Here is a 20,450-nt window from a genome sequence, read left to right on the forward strand (position 1 = left end):
AATGAGATAGAAGTTGTTTCCTGTTTGTTTACAGTCTTTATTGCACCTAATGATGAATAAAAGATTTCATTAAATTCTTTGAAATTCTTGGTTATCTTAGAAATGAATTTAAAAATGTAGGTAGTAAGTTTCATTAGAATATGCTCATGAACTTTATCCAATGAAATTACTTCTAAAAAGAGGGAAACAAATTTGTTTGTTTTTTTTGTTTTTTTTTGTTTTGTTTTTTTGTGTTTTTAATTGATAAAGTATTTACAGTTAATTTTTATCAGGTAACTGAAATAACAGTGTAAACATCAAGCATAATAATACGATGTTTAATATGCAACACTGTCTAATTAGATTTATGTAAGAGAACTACTAGTGGAAAGATAAAGAACTTTAACATTTCTTTGAATAATCTGTGTTGTTATGTAGAAAAAAAAAATAGTGGAGATTGATCAACTTTTAGTCATCTTTACAATCTCTAATAATTTCATACAGAAACAGGTTGTTGTTTCAATAGGACAACAAATTTTCAATAAAAGAAACCAGTCAGTATCATGAGTAAAATCTAAGGGCTACATGGTGGTTACTAGCTGACTTTTATTTTGGTAATTATCTATTTCAAATGTCAGATACAAAAACAGAATGTTGGTATCTCTCTGGTCAATGCTTAAAATTGCAGTCAGGTGAATGTTTGAGGACATACATAAACAAAACATGCCAGTACAAATACTCACAGATAATCAACATATCCATTTGGGGATGAACACTGTAAAAACAGATTTTTGGTCATGATGACCCAGTTTTTAATTATTTCTCGCTGATAATTTGGAAAGCTGTTTAAATTTTAACGTATAACTTTGAGCTTTATACTTGCAATAAGTTTTGAAATTAAAAATGAAATAGGGCAATGGATCATGACAACATATTTGAGACACACATATACACATTTACATAAATTGATATACATTTACATAAATTGATACACATTTACATAAATTAATCATCATTTCAACATCCATTTTTTAATGCTTGCATGAGTCATCAAATTTTCAACAGTCAGATCCCCTTCCTGTCTCCAACCCTCACCTCATTCAAAGCAAAGTAATACTTCCCCATAGCCTGATATGTTTTACCAGAAAATTGTAAATAATAAACTGCTTGTATAATAGTAATGCTCTTTTGCAGCTCTCGTGCAATGCAAGACAAGGAGACACAAGCCTGCATACACACACACATGAAGGCTTTGTTTAGATCTCATTTTCCAAATCTACTCCCAAAGCTTTAGCAGGAAACACTTGCCCAAGGTGCCATGCAATGCAACTGAACCCCAAAACCATATGGTCGAGTAGAGACAAACATTGCATTTATGCTGGCACTTAGCTACCTATCTGCAGATATACGTACATATATAAACATACAAACAACTAGAGGTGAAGAAAACTCTGCTATTTTAAATACTCATAATAAAAGGATGCAAAGAAAAACTAATAAAACAGAAGCCTAATGGTATCAGTAACCCTTGGATGTACAATAACATCCTTTGACACAATGAAATAACAACAAAAGTGAACAATAATGACTAACGCAATGCTATTTCTAAGAAAATCTAATTATCATATGGTATTAAGTATTAGCAATTTTCTAAAAGTACAATCAAGAATATCTATCATTATTTAGTTAATGAACAATTAGCTTTACTACTTTTGAAGTTGTCTCAATCTATAAATTGTTTTAATTGCAACAGAATGTTAATTTATTATGAATCAATTCCAATTATGCTTGACTGTGCAAATAACAATGTAGAGGAGAATAATCAGAAATTCTTTGTAGCTATGTAATGAGTCTATTTAATGTTGAGCACATCCCCATCCCATACACACACATACTCATTAGTCTTGATTGAGTAGAGTTATGGGAAAAGAACTCTGGCCCTTACCATCCCATCATTTCGGAGTAATGTTAAGCTTGATAAAAGAATTCCAATCCATGCCATCTCATCATTTTAGTGGGTTATGTAGGGGTGCCTTTTCCAATGTATTCTTTAATTAAAGACAGTTGGGTGTGACTTCAGGAATGATTTCACTACTATTTCTTAAGCCTATCAGCTTGAATTTCAGAAAGCAGTGCCATAGCAGTTGAAACCTGCACCTCTGGTTAAGCAAGAAAAGGTATTACCAACAGTGTTACAGGAGCATTCATTGTATTTTATAAAAGTGGACATCTAAATAACTTTCCTTCTGATTCAAACACTTAAGAAACCTTCAAATTAATGTTTAGCACAGGTTTCAGTAACAACAACACAAAATTTCATTGATGAAACCAAAATAAGAGAATTTTATCAGTCAAACTGAGATCTTGACTGATAAAACTGCATGCCATACGAAGAACCAACTACTTTCTTTGAAATTTTGGATAACATTATTGCAGTTTATCAACAGGATGTTTCAATTTCATTTCCTTTTTTATAAATTATTGATACATAAGCAAAGTTTACTTTGATGCTTTAATGTATTACAGAATAAATCAATAGATTTTAGCCAAGATTTCTTGCATACATTTAACTAATTTATGTTTGTTCAGTACATTTAAACATCTTTTTATATAATCTCTTTGTGGACAGAATAAAGGACCAACTTAACTGGTTTCAATCTGCCTAGAGATTTCATCAACAATTTCATACCCATTTCCAGCTTTCTATCAAGATATGAGTATATACTCACTTTTACGAAGAGGTTAATTAAAAATTGAATAAAGTCATTTGCATAAATAAGGTGTCATGATTAATAAGTGTGTATGTGTTAGCAGTGTGGAGGCGCAATGGCCCAGTGGTTAGTGCAGTGGACTCACGGTCATTGGATCATGGTTTCGATTCCCAGACCGGGCGTTGTGAGTGTTTATTGAGTGAAAACACCTAAAGCTCCACAAGGCTCTGGCGAACCTGGCTGTACTCTTTCACCACAACTTTCTCTCACTCTTACTTCCTGTTTCTGTTGTGCCTGTAATTCAAAGGGTCAGCCTTGTCACACTCTGTGTCACGCTGAATCTCCCTCAAGAACTACGTTAAGGGTACACGTCTCTGTGGAGTGCTCAGCCACTTGCACATTAATTTCATGAGCAGGCTGTTCTGTTGATCAGATCAACTGGAACCCTTAACGTCATAAGCAACGGAGTGCCATCATACCATATATGTGTTAGCAATATTTGAGAGTTATGCTGTAATGTACTACAAACAAAATCCTTAGATTTTTAACCAACGCTATGTAAATCAGCCTTAATAAAATTTAGTGGCCAATTGTAAACTGCCTTTTTATGCAGTCTCTTTGAATTAGTAGAGGCATTAATTAGGGTGTTGGATAAAATACCGCACAATATTTGTTCCAACTCATTTTGTTGTGTTGAAATACTGTGAAAATAAAATTTGCCTTTCAGTTTTATTGGGTTGAAAAAAAAAAGCACCATTCCAAAGATTGGATTGACAGAACTGTTAGTGTTAAATGTAATGCCTTGTGCTATCTCTTCTGTCCCTTTGCACTCTGATAGATATATTCATGCCATATCAACCCTAAAGTAACGATCCTTTTGTTGGTCAATATCAGTGGTATGGAGAGAGAAGATTTGCATGCATGAACAACTGCCAGTCTCCGACAAAAAAATGCTTGCTCAGGTCCACACATACATGACCAGCCATACCAATGGAGACCTGTCCATTAGGGACAGAAACAGAAAAAGATGAATCATATGGACTTTTTTCAATCTACCTCTTTCTAACTTTGAACATTAAAAGTTTCATTTTCTGTCCACAGAGAGATTGTATAAAAAAAGACAGTTGTTTATAACTGTTGATTGTTTTAATTAAGTTTAATTTATACATGCAGCATCTATAGACTTCTTTTTGCAGCAAATTATTAACATATTTAACTGAGGTTTTAGTACCGATATCAATGGCTCTAATTTTGCCTGCAAACTCCCAAGCTTTAATATATTCTAGTAATAGGATTTTTGGATTATTTAAAGTTCAAAGGTTTTTTTTATTATTATTATTTATATCACTGAGTGGTTGGCGTTAGGAAGGGCATCCAGCTGTAGAAACTCTGCCAAATTTAGATTGGAGCCTGGTGTTGCCATCCGCTTTCACCAGTCCGCAGTCAAATCGTCCAACCCATGCTAGCATGGAAAGCGGACGTTAAACGATGATGATGATGATGATGATCACAATAGCAGAGTATATTTTCCAGTGGATCAAATATTAGTCATTGCATTTCTAACAGTAACAATGTTTAGAGTATCTGAGTAATTCACTGCCGAATAAGAGCTTTGTTTCAAAAACGATACTTTAAAAATTTTTTTCTGTATGATGGGTTTTTCTTAATAATTAGATTAATCAAATATGTTATACAACAATAATATTTGATTCATTTACTTATTTTTATTTTTCAATTTTTAGCATATGTTATCTTATTGCTTATATGAGAAGAGTTCATCATCATATCTCAATTCCTTGAGTAAATGCATGGACATTAAAACTACCAAAACAGATTGTTATAGAATATCTAAAATGGCAAATAAAAAATGAAGTACCTTTTGATTTTGACAAGTTCCCTGAGCAGACACAACTGCACCTTTGATGCACCACAATTGTTTGTACAGTACCTTGCATGTGAGGTACTGGTGCACAATAAATGAAAATGATCATAATGAGCAAATAATTTCCTGAATTCCATTTTTTTCATTTTTATATATGTATATAGGCGTAGGAGTGGCTGTGTGGTAAGTAGCTTGCTTACCAACCACATGGTTCCGAGTTCAGTCCCACCGCGTTGCACCTTGGGCAAGTGTCTTCTACTATAGCCTAGGGCCGACCAAAGCCTTGTGAGTGGATTTGGTAGATGGAAACTAAAAGAAGCTCGTCGTATATATATATATATATATATATATATATATATATATATATATATATATGTATGTGTGTTTGTGTGTTTATGTTTGTGTGTCTGTGTTTGTCCCCGCAGCATCGCTTGACAACCGATGGTGGTGTGTTTATGTCCCCGTAACATAGTGGTTCAGCAAAAGAGACCGATAGAATAAGTACTAGGCTTCCAAAGAATAAGTCCTGGGGTCGATTTACTCGACTAAAAGGTGGTGCTCCAGCATGACTGCAGTCAAATGACTGAAACAAGTAAAAGAGTATATAAAAAAACCAGTTTCGAATAATGGCCATTACACATTTTGCCTTTATTAGCTCATAGCTATTTCCAGTAGTCTTAATACGTGTATTACCTATAGATTTACTCAATAGCTCTATATGTATATGCATATGATTGGGATATATGTATGTGTGTGTTGGTCATCTCCTTGTCTTGACATTGCATGATAATTGTCAACAGATGTCACTGACATACAAGAGAAGCTGTTCATTTCCAGTCTTCCGTGTCTGGCAATGAGGAAATATTACCTTGAATACAGCCAGGTGAGGGATCATAATCAGAAGGGTGTCTACCCATTAAAAATCTGCTTCAAGGGATTCTGTCTGACTAAGCAAGCATGGAAAAGTGGACATTAAAACAATAACAATGATAGCATCAATGACAACAATAATAATGATGATGATGATGATGATGATGACTGCACTTTATAGAAATATCGCCTATCCTTATCAGAATGTTCACAATATACAGGAAAATCTATCCCAATTTATTAAATTTAGGACAATTGTGTCCCACTCTCAAGTCTCTGTGTTTCTGTCTATCACCAACCTATTGACAAGACTTTCATAAACATGGAAACTGTCATGAAGACCCAGTTCCTTCATAATGAGGTGATTTCTTTTCCTTATAACATAGAATGACTGAATCATTATGAAACCAACAGATCCACTTCCTTTACTTACTTTGCAATCGAGACTTCACCATAATCAACAGCACACATACAAATATATACAACTATCATTCTTATGAGAGAACAAAGTACCTTTTCACAGAGTCTCAAACTAACAGAAATAGCAGCCAAATCTCCATCAAATTACACCCCATCATCTTAAATAAAAGGCAGGACACACTCTACCTTTGTCATAGATTTGTAGATTTCCCCTGGCATAAATTGAATTTGGGATATATATTTTCTTACCTGCACTTCGCAGCATATATCTTCATCAAGACTTGGAGGTGGTGGCACAATCAATTTTGCAATCAATGAATCTATATCTTCATCTAGTAAACTTGGGCAGTGTTCAGCACTTGCTGATCTTACCATTTGTTGATAGCGCTTTGTTCTGAACTTACTACGCCTTGATGCTGGAGTGTCAATTGAAGAAGATAATGTTACAAAAGATGGGGTTGTCTCACTTCTTGAGTCGATAGTATGCATTGCCATTCTCTTGTCTTTAGGTCTAACTTTGATTGGCTCAGCTGAAGTACTTCTTATATGACATGGTGATGAGGGTGAATGTATTTCAGCAGTCACATTGTATATATCTACAAAGAAACAAAAAACACATTTTATGATACTGTAGCTTAACCCATTAGCATTCAGATTACTCTTTCAAATGTAATGATTATTTATTCACATGGTTTTGAATTAATTATACATTATCTCATAGCTTTGAAATTTCAATAACGTGATTGTTTATTTTTAGAGTGACATTGTTAGTTATGTATGAGAGGCAGGATCTGGCTAGCTTGATTTAAAAACGGTAGAATATTTGGGTCAGATATGGCTTGTTTAAATGCTAAGAGGTTAAATGTTCAAATATAATGCAGATCAAAATAGTTTCTTTAACTGCTGCAGATTAAGATGCTCTCCAACAAGCTGTAGCCTTCTTGAGTTCACATCCACCTGTTACAGATTTTCTACTCACATAATTTTCTTAATATACATATCAAAGTAAAAAGAGATGTTTACCCAAAAGTGTTTCATATTTCGACTATATAACAGAATTATCTTCAAAATTTTGAAATATATTGGCTTATTACCCAAACAGATTGAAAATTTCTTGTACACATGCAATTGTGCTACCCACATAACAGGAGATTTGTTGTTGTTACATGGACAAGCATCTAAAATATCATCAAAAGGACATTTCGTTGGTTAGTAAGCACTTGGGACACACTCCTCAACACAAACTAAGGGCCATAAAAATGATGTTTCTTCTCCCTGTTGCTTCATCTTATATAATACTGCTGCCACATGCAAGTGTACCACACTTTTCACTAATTGTTTTTGGTGCTTTTGTCACTGTGAGCAGCTAATACTTATTTCAGTTGAGCATACTGGAGTAGTATCAAGTGTCTTGCTCAAGGACATAGCATATTACCCAGTCCAGGAACTGAATTTACAACTTTGTGATCATAAGCCCAACACCTAACCACTAAACAATATGCTTTGACACTGCTTCTTCTACTACTACTACTGCTATGGCAACTGTTCATCAGAATTACCATTGTGTTCCCACAATTTGCAAGCCTCTAAGCCTTCAAATTGCATCAACGTGAAATCAATTCTATATTAAGCTTGATGTTTACAACATGAGAGTGAATATACTATTATTGAAATGCAGATGTAATAGCTTGTGTATATTATTATTGAAACACAGATATAAAACTGGAACAAATAACAGCTAAAGTGATTTAAACCAACACCTAAATTTTAAATCAGCTGATTCACCTTGAATACTTTTACATTTTGTTGAGTATAATTAAGAATTTACAAGATTGAAAAGACAACTCTGGTTAGAATTTTTGTTTCTATAATAATATACTATGTCGCTATATTACAAGAAATGACTAAAAAGAATGGTAACAGGAAAGGCATCCAACAGCAAAATACTGATCCAGAAAACCAATCTGACCCATCACAGTGTTGATAAATATATGTAAAACAATGATAGTAATAATGTTGATCTTGGTTTTAAAACTGATCATTTACAAAAAAATTGATATATTTTTAATTTTAGATTAATATCATCATCATCCTCATCATCGTTTAACATCCGCTTTCCATACTAGCATGGGTTGGACTATTTGACTGAGGACTGGTGAACCAGATGGCTACACCAGACTCCAATCTGATTCGGCAGAGTTTCTACAGCTGGATGCCCTTCCTAACACCAATCACTCTGAGAGTGTAGTGGGTGCTTTTATGTGCCACTGGCTCGATGGCCAGTCAGGCGGTACTGGCAATGGCCATGCTCAAAATGGTGTATTTTATGTGCCACCTGCACAGGAGCCAGTCCAGCGGCACTGGCAACGATCTCGCTTGAATGACTTTTCACGTGCCAGGAAGGCGACGCTGGTAACGATCAGGCTCGAACGGTGCTCTTTGCTCTCCACTGGTACAGGTGCCATCACGATTTCGCTTGCCCCAACAGGTCTTCACAAGCCGAGTTTAGTGTCCAATGAAGGAGACGTTAGCATGGGAGCCAGTCATCGAATTTAGTTTGATTTCGATTTCACTTGCCTCAACAGGTTATATATATTTAGTATTTTATCAATACAGTTAAAGTATTGGTTGACTCTGTTAACATACTTGACAAAGATAAGCTGATGAGAAAACGTCTATGTTATTAGCCTGGGCCAGTGAACAAGCTTTAATGCCTTCACTTAATCTGCAAGAATTTTGATCTTAGCTGATCTAACTATATCAAAAAAGAATGCTAAGGATATTTCAGTACCAGAGAGATCTGATAGCCAACATAACTGGACTTTATCAGTAAACAACAGAACAACTGCAATAGAGGGTGATAATACCATGAGAATCTCTATTAATAAACACAGGCATGTTGAAAACTTTTTTTATTCTAAGTTTTCGTTCATGCTATCATTTAACTGCAAAATATGATTTAACATGAAGATATGACAGTGTGTCTATTTGGTCAACATTCTCTCACCTGAACAAGGGCTTGACATAACTTTCACACTTGCTTGATCTAATACTAAAGATACAGGATGTACCAGCTTGGAACTTTGTGGCTTGGTCTGTTGCAGTTGTAGTTGTTTTTGGTGACAAACTGGTTTGAAACTGGTTTTGTTTTCTATTTGGTCATCATCAGAAAAGCCAGGTGGTGGCGCACTGGTGAGATTGTGAGAAAGACTGATGCATTCTTCGTTCATTGTCACTTCTGGTGGAGGAATTAATGTTAAGTCTAAAACAGAAAAAGAAAGGAAAAATTTTCAGAAACATTGAAAAATATCTTTCATATTCTCTCTTCACATGCCATGCCTACAGGTGTCAGTGATTCATAGACATCCATATCAAAATCTGAAGATTGATTATTTTTCTCATGGAAAAATACAGCAGTGGTTGCCTTCTTCTTGCCTTCTGCCAGTTTATTTATAGTTTTTGTAATCTGTTTCTACTCTCCCAAGCTTACTCTTGATGCACTGAGGCTGTTTAACCCCGAGGTAGGGATACTGGTTCACATGACATCAGAGCATGTCAATACACAAGTGAGATTGTGTGATGTATGTTTAGGAGTCAACGGTCACTTAAGTCCTGGATGCATTGGCCACAGGATCATTATCTTTTATAAGACCCACAACTAAGATACTCGAAAAGGTACTACCACCTGGACCGTAATATGGGAATAGACATGACTAAGGAATAATTTATACTCACTCATACTCCTAAACTCTCCAACTGGAATCACACCACCAGAATGTAATTCTATGTCTTGCCCAGGATGAATGTTTCATATCAGCATTGCTCTAATTTTACCATTATGAATATTGACTTGTAACATGGGCACAAGACCAGAAATATGGGGTAAGAGTACGGTTGGTTAAATTGACTCCAATATTTGGTTGGTATTTTAAGTTATTGGTCCCAATAGAATGAAAGACAAAGTTAATTTGGCAGAATTTTGGCTAAATAGATTTATCATATTTCTCTGAATAAGTAACCTTTGGATTATTTGATGTGTGTATGAGTGTGCGTGTGAAAACATATACAGTGTATTTAATAATCATCAAAAATCTAATTGAAAATAATTATGCAGTAAGAGAAAAAACTAAAAGACTAATATTTTAATCTTTTTTTTATTACATGTTGGAAACAGCTCTGTGCATTCTTTAGTCTCTCATTAGATCTCTTCAGTGAAGCCTTGACTTCACTGTATTTACAAAAGTAATGATAGAACAATCACAAAGCTGATGTACAATAGTGTGTACATACATACATAAATATATATATATATATATATATATATATATATATATATATATATATATATATATATATTCGTTTATATTTATATAAGGGCATTACTACAGAATAATGCCACACACTAGACTTCCCAAATAAACACATTTTATTACCGAATGCGAGGAAAAGCAACTATATATATACCTATACAAGGGGAAAAACAAGAAGAAAATGGAGAAGAAATGAATGTAATTAATAATTTATTTCTATGTTACAAAAATATGATAGTTTTTCTAAAAAAAAAAAAAGCATAACAGTACAACTAAATTGAATTACAGGTTGATAGCTCAAAAAATAAAATAAAATAAGGAAACTACATATATGTTTCAGTCCTGTGATTTAGTTGATAGGAGTTTCGAAGAATTTGATTTAATGCTAAGAAAGTTACTAAATTCTAACTATATAGTGGTAGGACTTCTCCAGGGTTAATATAAGAGCTCATGGAAGTTAGGTAATCATTCTTATTTTTAAAAGAAAAAAATTATCATCTTTTTATAACAAACAAATCGATTATTAATTACAACCATTTCTTCTCCATTTTCTTCTTGTTTTCCCCTAATATTGCAGTGAATCTGGTGCAAAGCTTTCATCAGCCTTTGCAGAAAGCTTTTGTCTTTCGCAACACTTGTAACATAGGGAGGGGGATATGCATGGACAATCACTAGCTTATCACAAAAAAGCAACAAAGAAACATAACCTTGTCCAGGCCTGCAGGTATTGTCAACCCTGATAAAAAGAAGCCCAAGATGTGTGTGTGTACGTGTATGTTTATATTGCATCAGTATGAGTTGAAAAATTGGTACATTCAAGCAAATTTATTTTGTGGTGTTAAGTCTGACTCAGTTATTGCCCTTCAGATTAACGTACTTATGCCATTTTGTAAATTATAAATATGATGAAGCAAATATTATGATTGATACATGTGATTGATAACAACCCTTCAGTGTTGTGCTCTGGCATGACCACCTGCTTTGTGGTTATTAAGCTGAAGAATAAATGAGGAATTTAAAAAAATATTTCAAATATTTAATTTCTGAGAAAGTCACTGTTATTGATACCTTAAAAATGAGGATAACACATTTAAAAATAATACATTTCTAAATCTCTCAGTGAGATTTATGCAGTAGTGATACGATGAAGTAGTTGTATGCTGTCAACTTAATGTGACAGTCCCCTGAAGGGAATAATACTACTGTTGTTTAGACCTAGGAAGCTGCATCGCTTCCTGTCAGCCTTGACACATTTCCTGTGCCTTTATGTTTACAAGGGGGAGACAAGCACCTCCACAAGCAAAGACTCAGAAACATGTCTCTGGATGCAGGCTTGGCTGGGTGGAGGTGCTTGTCTCCTCCTTGTAAACATAAGGACACAGGAAATGTATCAAGGCCAACAGGAAGTGGTGCAGCTTCCTAGGTCTAACCAACAGTAGTATTACCCACTTCGGGGGACTGTCACATTAAGTTAACAGCATACAACTACTTCAACAAATTTATGTTTTCAAAAATAGAAATAATACATTTCTAAATCTCTCAGAGAGATTTAGAAATGTATTATTTCTACTTTTGAAATCAGTGAATATATTTCACTAGAATTATTATATGTTTACGAGAGCTTGACAGGCATCTCCAACTAGCAGGCCATGCTACTCCAGATTGATGACGAACAAAGACTCAGAAACTAGTCTCTGGATGCAGGTTTAGCTGGGTGGAGGTGCTTGTCTCCCCCTTGTAAACATAAGGACACAGGAAATGTGTCAAGGCCGACAGGAAGCGGTGCTGCTTCCTAGGGCTAAATAGCAGTAGTATTATTCCCTTCACAGGACTGTCACATTCAATTTATGTTTACAAATGAAATAATAACAGAACACAATCCTTGTCCCATAAAAGCAGAAAAGTATTGAAATTGATAGTTTTGAGTTCATCCTGCCAGCATAGCCATATTTATTCATAAGTTCCACACCAAAACATTGCATGTAATTCTTTATTCCAACTGCTGTCTTATCAATTTCTTTTCATTCTCACAATGCATTAACCAATAACTTTTCAAGTTCCACATAAACTGAGCCAAACTTTTTATCATTTTGTTCTGTCGTGACTTTCAAAAATACTAAAAGAAAATATTTTATTTCTTAGGCACATCATACATAAAACCATATAAAACTATAAAAAGGTTAGAAAGACCAGCTAAATACTCCTCATACTAAACCATGTTATCTTAAAATATATATGGACAGGCATGGCTTTGTGGATAGAGGCACAAGCATTGCTGTGTGGTAAGTAGCTTGTTTCCCAACCACATGGTTTTGGGTTCGGTCTTCTACTATAGCTTTGGCCTGACCAAAGCCTTGTGATTGGATTTGATAGATGAAAACTGAAAGAAGCCCATCTTATATATGTATAGGAGTAAATGTGTGTGTGTGTGTCTTTGAGCCTGTGTTTGTCACCCACCACCACTTGACAACCAGTGTTGGTGTGTTTATGTCCCCATAATTTAGTGGCTTAGAAAGAGAGATCGATGGAATAAGTACCAAGCTTAAAGAAAAAGTACAGTGGTCAATTCATTCGACTAAAACCTCTCCAAGGTGGTTCCCCAGCATGACCGCAGTCTAATGACTGGAACAAATGAAAGATAAGATACTTTTTGACAATCTAGTACCAGATGCACTTAGTCTCTGAAGCAAGATGCAGTGGTCATAAGTGATACTCTTTGATCTTGGGTCACCTTGATCAGGGTTGGTGTGGAGTACAAAGAACAAGAACTTACCTATAATATCAGGATCATGACAAACACTGGCTTTACAGTCTTTGTGGCAAGATACATGGAGCATTTCTGAGGGTAGCTGATCAGGACTGTGTAAACCAAAACTGCTGTTGATTCCTTGTAACATCAAGTGATTGCTATCTTTGTCATGTGCTTTTTGGGAGTTGGAACTGGATTCTTGCCCTGGAAAAGAAAAACAATGTTAAAAATTAATTTAATGTGAAAGCATATTTGCTAAAGCATTTTTTATACTAAAGCAAATTTTAAATAATCTTAACTGCTACATTATATATAAGAACTGCCAAATATCCTGTAGAATTTAAAATAAGTTGAATTAATTATAGCAATTAGCAAGTGTTTTCATCAACTTCAACGTGAACTAATCTAATATAGTCCAAGTTTTATAAACTCAGCTGGCAAAAATGAGTAGTACCTGTATTGCAAAGGGCCAGTCTTGTCGCATTCTTTGTCACTCTAAATCTCCCCGAGGTCTATGTTTAGGGTATGTGTGTCTGGAGAGTTCTCAACCACTTGCATCTTAATTTCACACACAGATTGTTCCCTTGATCAAATCAACTGGAATCTTTGTTGCCATAACCAACAGAGTGCCAGAATACTGCAATGTGCTTGGATTTGTAATGTTAGGATTTTATCTATCTGCAGCTATTTATATTTTATTGCTTGCCTTTTGACACAAGGTCAGCATAACTGGACTATTACATTGTTAAAAATCTCCTCTATTTTCATCTATTATAGGATATAGAAAGAAAAAAAGGAGAACAAATCCAGATCATCTGCCAACAACTGAGAGATGTTTCTCCATTTCTCCATTCTCATATATATATATATATATATATATATATATATATAAGAAAAGGTGGAGTTTTATTTCATCCTTTACTTTCGGGGGTTCCAAAGGTCGATTTCTAATAAAGATTCTTCATATTACATTGGTAGCTTACTGTTGTAAGAATTTTTCGAATATGAAAATGCTACAAGTATAAGCTGTGTTATGAGCATTTACAGAACACATATCCAATAGAAACTCAACAAACAATTAAAGATGGAGAAGAAAAGGTGTTAAAGGTTTAAAAAGAATTTAATCCATGCATACGATCACTTGAAACAGCAATATTAACATGTGTATAACATGGGAAAAAAACTTAGAAATTAATTTAATTATAATTAAATTACTTACATATTACTGTTATCCTCAGTTTGGAAAAAGAATACATGAAAAAACTACTCAGAAAATTATTATATTTTCACAGAAGACTAGATGGAGTGAATGTCACAAAACATAATCGGATATACATAATATCCTTAAGAAAGATAAAAACATGCTAAGATAGTGTTGCATAAGGATATTATGTATATCCGATTACGTTATGTGACATTCACTCCATCTAGTCTTCTGTAACAATATAATAATTTTTTTATGTATTTTTTTTATGTATTCTTTTTCCACACTGAGGAGAACAGTAATATGTTATTAATTTAATTATAATTAAATTAATTTCTAATTTTTTCCCATGCTATTTAGATGTTAATATTACTGTTCAAAATGATCGTATGCAGGGATTAAATTCTTTTAAACCTTTTAACATCTTTTCTTCTCCATCTTTAATCATTTGTTGAGCTTCTATTGGACGTGTGTTCTATAAATACTCATAACATACCTTATACTACCACCACTGCATGATCTACAAGATGGCCATTGAGAAAGTAAAGGTTGGCCATGTGTATAACCTGGCCTTCAAACCTTTTTGCTCCCTTAATTATAACTGTTCTATTTTGCAAAAAGAGTTATTTTTAAACAGTACACTCTCACACACATACATAATATAGTAAAAGGAAAAATTTTGACTGAGATTATCCACCAAAATATTTAACAAAAACTACATTTAGTGGTGTTTAAAATCTGAAAAAATATCTAAGAGAAATATATCTAATATCAGCTAATTAATTTCCTTAGGGGAAAAAAATAAAATTATGCAAATGTAAGTAGATCCTGTCTTTTAGGCCAACTTGCAAATGGTTATGCTTCTCTGTCAGTTTGGCAAATATTCTTTCTGACATTGGATAACTAATCATTTACAGACATCTTAGATTATCATCAAGAGAATATTGGCAAAAATTCATTGACCAAAACACAAAAACTACTGACACAAACACAATGTTTTTTCCTCCTGTCTCTTCTACTACTTTGTCTCTCTGAAATAGCTAGCAGCATACCACTTCCAATACCACCTTTCTATCAAACCTGCTTCTCTTCCTCACCCTCCTCTTATGGTTTTTATTGGTTCCAAACCCCAGATATTTGAGGAAAAGACTTTGCCTATCTATTTTTGCCAGAGATACAATTCTAGGTTTCCCTTGCTATCAGTGCTTCCTCTATAGTTATTGACTTGCAGAAACCCAAAGTGAACATTAACTGTATCAATATGAGTAACAGTCAGAGAGGAACTTCTCGGGTGATAAGAACTACCTAACTTTTTTCAGATAGTAAAAGAAAATCTACCAACATTGTCTTGTAACTGCTGATCTACAAAGAAGCACAACGTTAATATCAACTGCTCTAGTCTGGGTGAGACTTAAAAGGTAACGAGCACTGTCTAACTTTTTCTACATAACTTTAAAAAAAAAAAAAATATCCGCTAATGCTGCTCTCAAAGTTTTTAACTTGCATAGAAACTGAACATAAAATAGAAACTAACCATTAAAATGCAAACTGAAAATTAAACAACAGTTTCTGAAGGACTTCAAAGGTATTATTGGTTTTGAAAATCATTGACACCACCCAACAGAAGAAATAACATACGTCTCTTACTTCTTGCACTCTTCCTTCTAGCTCATGAAGACGTCATTTCACAGAATAGTTGGTGTGTTTGATACTACGAAGTAGTACCTTAATTTTAGAATGCCTAGTAGCCAGTGAACTTAACAGAGGTAGCAGCTAAATCTTCAATTCACTCTCTATCATCTAATCAAGTGAGGTGCAAGAGAATGTCATTGCAAACGATCAGCTATAATTTAGGAAGCAAGTGAACTTAAAGGGAGTGCCTAACACATTAGCATCTTTTGGTTGTTTAGTGGTTACCTTGAAGATCTTACGGTGATGGCAGTCTATGTATGGGGAACAGGATCAAATGTCTGTCAGTTGACAGCAAGTGACCTTGTCTAGGTCTTGTTGACAGTATTCTTTTTTTATCACCAAATGAAAAAAAAAGAACACTGGGTCATTATGATGGGATAGTCATACATAAAGATTTTTTAATATAGGCACAAGATTGGCTGTGTGGTCAAGAAATTTGCTTCCTCAAGGTTCAGCCCCACTGCTTTGTACCTTGGACAACTGTCTTTTACTATAATTCCAGCGGAGGCGCAATGGCCCAGCGGACTCGCGGTCATAGGATTGCGCTTTTGATTCCCAGACTGGGCGTTGTTAGTGTTTATTGAAAGAAAACACCTAAAGTTCTATGAGACTCTTGCAGGGGGTGGTGGCAAACCCTGCTGTACTCTTTCACCACAACTTTCTTTCACACTTTCTTCCTGTTTCTGTTGTGCCTGTAATTCAGAGGGTCAGCCTTGTCACACTGCGTCACGCTGAATCTCCCCGAGAACTACGTTAAGGGTACACGTGTCTGTGGAGTGCTCAGCCACTTACATGTTAATTTCACAAGCAAGCTATTCCATTGATCAGATCAACTGGAACCCTCATCGTTGTAACCGACGGAGTACCAAGAAGACTATAATCCCAGCAACCAAACTATTGTGAGTGGATCTCGTAGACAAAGACTGAAAAACAGCCCACCATATGTGTGTGTGTGTATGCGTCTTATTATATTGACACCATGTAATAGTTGTGAACAAGCATCACCATCAAATGCATCTAGCTATAGAAAATCTGCCTCAATGAATTCTTTATGACTCATGGAAAAGTGTATGTCAAAATCATGATGGAGATGAATAAGGCCAGAAATTAGGGAGGTTGGAACAGTCGATTATATTAATCCTACACTTAATCACTACTTTATTATTTTATGAATCCAAGAAAGTTGAAAGGCAAAGTTGTCAACTGCAGCATCAATCAACTTCGTTTGTCATATAATTTAAGAATCTTATCAGCAGTAAGCCAGTGAGGGAATCTTTCATGGTTTGGTTGGCATCCTAGTAACCAAATGGTAACCAAATTTCCCTTATATCATACATAAATGGCTATGAAAAAAAGACACATTGGGTAATGCATTTCTGAAATAAGAAAAAATCTGAAAATAAAGTGGATTGACACAGTGAGAATGATTTTAATCAAAGTTTATTCATTCAGAGATGACTTGTGGTTAAATAACTACTGGAAAAATCTTGATTTGCAATGTTTCTCTACAAGTTATTATATATGAAAGATCCCCTTTGATCATGAATGACCATGAGATTGCACCTAGAAAGTTCCCCTCTGAGGCACAAGTCCAGACAAGGTTCTTTATGGAAGAGCAGCAGTCACCCATGTATACCAGCCTCCCTTCTCCATGCCACCAACGTTATCCAAGGGAAAGGCAAAGGCCAATACAGTGGGATTGCAACTCATTTCTACAGCTGAGTAAACTGGAGCAATGTAAGATAAAGTATCTTGCTCAAGAACACAATACACAGCCTGGTCTAGGAATTGAACTCACTACTTCATGATTGTAAACCCAACACTCAAACCACCAAACCATGCATCTTCACAAGTTATTATAATCCCATTTAAATGTAGGATGCAGTAGACAATATAAATCAACCCAAATTCTTTTGACTGGCACTTATTTTACCGACCCTGGGAAGTTGAAATGTAAAGCTCATCTCAGTGAGATTTTGAACTCAGAATATAAAAAGAAAAGAATTTGTCTGGCACTTTGATTTTGCAACTCTACTGCTTTTGAATAAATATTTTTTTTTCCTTTCTGCAATGAAAAACTATAATTAGGATTGGATATATATATAATATTAAATGATCAACATCCGTAAATTTTACTGTTTTATTAGATGCTAAAATCTCTAGAAACAATAGATGCAGCATGGCAGTTTCTAAAAGAAAACAAATTGAAATAATTAAGAGGTTGATATACACATTTATATAACTATCTACATATATATATATCCATTTTCTATGGCAACCTTCCTGAACTAGATAACTAACTTATCTTGTAAAATCTCTTGAAGAGCTAGAGAAAAAATGGTGTGAAATTCATAGCTGTAAACTCGTATGATTGTTGATAAAATGAATAGAATAAATAACCAAGTAAATAAATAGATATAATGGAAGTGGTTGAATATTATAATGAAAGAAGGTCATGTAAGTTAAACATTTCATACATGAGATAGATGCATGTAATTTACTGTCTAAAACAGGAAAACTCATTACAATCATAAAATGGAATATTAATTTAATAAATTTAGAACAAATGGGAAATAAAATGAGAATAAATCAACTTTTATGATGTTCACCATCATGATGATGAAGATAAATGATGATGATAATAATAATAATAATAATAATAATTTCTTTCAAATTATGGCACAACGCCAGTAATTTCGGGACAGAGGACTAGTCATTTGTATCAACCCCAGTGTTCAATAGGTCCTTATTTTATCGACCCTGAAAAGATGAGAGACAAAGTCAGACATAAAGATGGACAAAATGCTGCTAAGCATCTTGTTCAGCTCACTGACAATTCTGCATCCTTTCCACAAGAAGATGCAAGGAAGTTGTGTTAATCTGCTCAAATAAAAACTGAAGCAAGGCACAGTAGAAGTGATGCATATATTTGCCACGCCTGACATTCCAAGGGAAGCTTTCTCTCTGTTCATTTAAGGATGAAATTGGCTATTCTGTGTCTCACTTTGTTTCATTTCCTATTCACTTTGAGTTCAGGACCAAACCAGATTCAAGAAACTTAACTGGATTATTGGTGAAATACTCCATAACACTTGCATTGACATTTGAACATTTAAAGAACTAGAAGAAATACTTCAAGGCATTTTTGTCTTAAGCTCTTATAATTCTTCCAATCCACCAATAATAGCATTAACCAATAATTAAAAGAATAAGAATCTATATTGGAATTTTTTAAATCAAAAGTTTTTTGTAAAATAAATGTAAAAATTTTTTTTTTCCTTTATTTAAAGTGAAGTTTCTATTAGTTCTAGTATGTTATACCTCTAATTTCTACTGCATCAAGATGAAATCAAACTGATGATTACTGCATCAAGATGAAATCAAACCAGTGAAACAGGCTCTAAATTTCTGACAGATCAGCTAGAAATAGCAGCAAAATTTTTTCAAATCCTAACATAGCTAAGCAAGGAAACATTGATAATATAGTTCAAGATATGTTATGCCAAGGAAAGAAAAGTATAATCATAGCTGGAATATCTTTGATTATAATCTATTTGATCAGAGCTGACTGAAGGCTAAACACTAACAACAATTATAATTACAGTAAGTATAGGTACAGGTATGGTTGTGTGTAAAAGGAATTCACCTCACAATCATGTAATTTTAGGTTTGCCCCCACAGTGCTGCATCTTGAGTAAGTATCTTCTACTAGAGAGCCTCAAAAAATGTGTCAACACTTTCACTGACAAGAAAAACAAGCAAGTCTTCATGAATGAAGGTGTTTGTATCAGGCTATGCATTGCCTTGTCACTCTCATCACTGAAAATACAATAAACCAGTGATTGATATATGAGGTAACTTATAACGAAGGAAGTTGTTGTTCACTAATTACAATGTAAAATAGATATTACACAACTTACCTTATCTACTCAGGCACTTACAAACAGTTGTTGAATTACAAAAAGGCTGCACTAACATTCATGAGTGCCATTAGTGGTTATATTGGGAAAGTTATATACAAGTTAGTACAAGTTGTATTTATCAGTCAAATGAGTTTAGCTATGTCTTCAAAAGGGAATTGTTTAAAATTACAAGATACTATCATGTATAGTATTTCACAAGTGGGCCAAAGAGATAGGGAAAAGTAATGCAATGAATGTGAACGATTTTCTAGCAAGAAGCTTAAGTACATGTTGACATTTATAAGAAGCAGATATGTTTGTGTGAATATGGAATTTGCTTTGTAACCGTGTAGATCTGAGTTCTCTTTTGCTGTGTGGCACACCTTAGGCAAGTGTCACCTGCTATTATCTCAAACTGATTAATGTCTTGTAAGTGGAATGCCTTGTGTTAAATGACAACTGCATTGAAACCTGGTCATATATTATCATCACATATATGTGTGTGTTATATGATATTACATTGCTCATTTGTTCTAGCTTCTTCGAGGTATTGCCTTTATAGTAACTTGCTTTCCTTCACTAATCCTTACCTGTTTCTCAGTTAAGTTATATTCCCTTAATATTTGAAAGAGCAGAGCTAGGAGACAATTTACTGACAGGGGAAATGTTAGTAAATATCATTGTCCATGGCCCAATGACTTTCATGTAACATTCAGAAGGTAAATATTCAC

General features: G+C 34.3%; 1 protein-coding gene across 3 annotated transcripts in view; it reads right to left on the reverse strand.

The window, feature by feature from the left end:
* The window catches only part of LOC106876727 (uncharacterized), a 1,061,911-nt gene that overhangs the window by 10,490 nt on the left and 1,030,971 nt on the right, over window positions 1–20,450 (reverse strand). For all 3 annotated transcript variants that reach the window (XM_052966107.1, XM_052966109.1, XM_052966108.1), the window contains 3 exons: window positions 12,946–13,125; window positions 8,870–9,124; window positions 6,112–6,458 (listed from right to left, as the gene is read on the reverse strand). In XM_052966107.1, coding sequence (XP_052822067.1) covers window positions 6,112–6,458; window positions 8,870–9,124; window positions 12,946–13,125 — 782 coding nt within the window. The remainder of the gene's footprint in view (window positions 1–6,111; window positions 6,459–8,869; window positions 9,125–12,945; window positions 13,126–20,450) is intronic.

Source organism: Octopus bimaculoides, chromosome 3, assembly GCF_001194135.2.
Source record: "Octopus bimaculoides isolate UCB-OBI-ISO-001 chromosome 3, ASM119413v2, whole genome shotgun sequence".
Classification (NCBI taxonomy): Eukaryota; Metazoa; Mollusca; class Cephalopoda; order Octopoda; family Octopodidae; genus Octopus; species Octopus bimaculoides.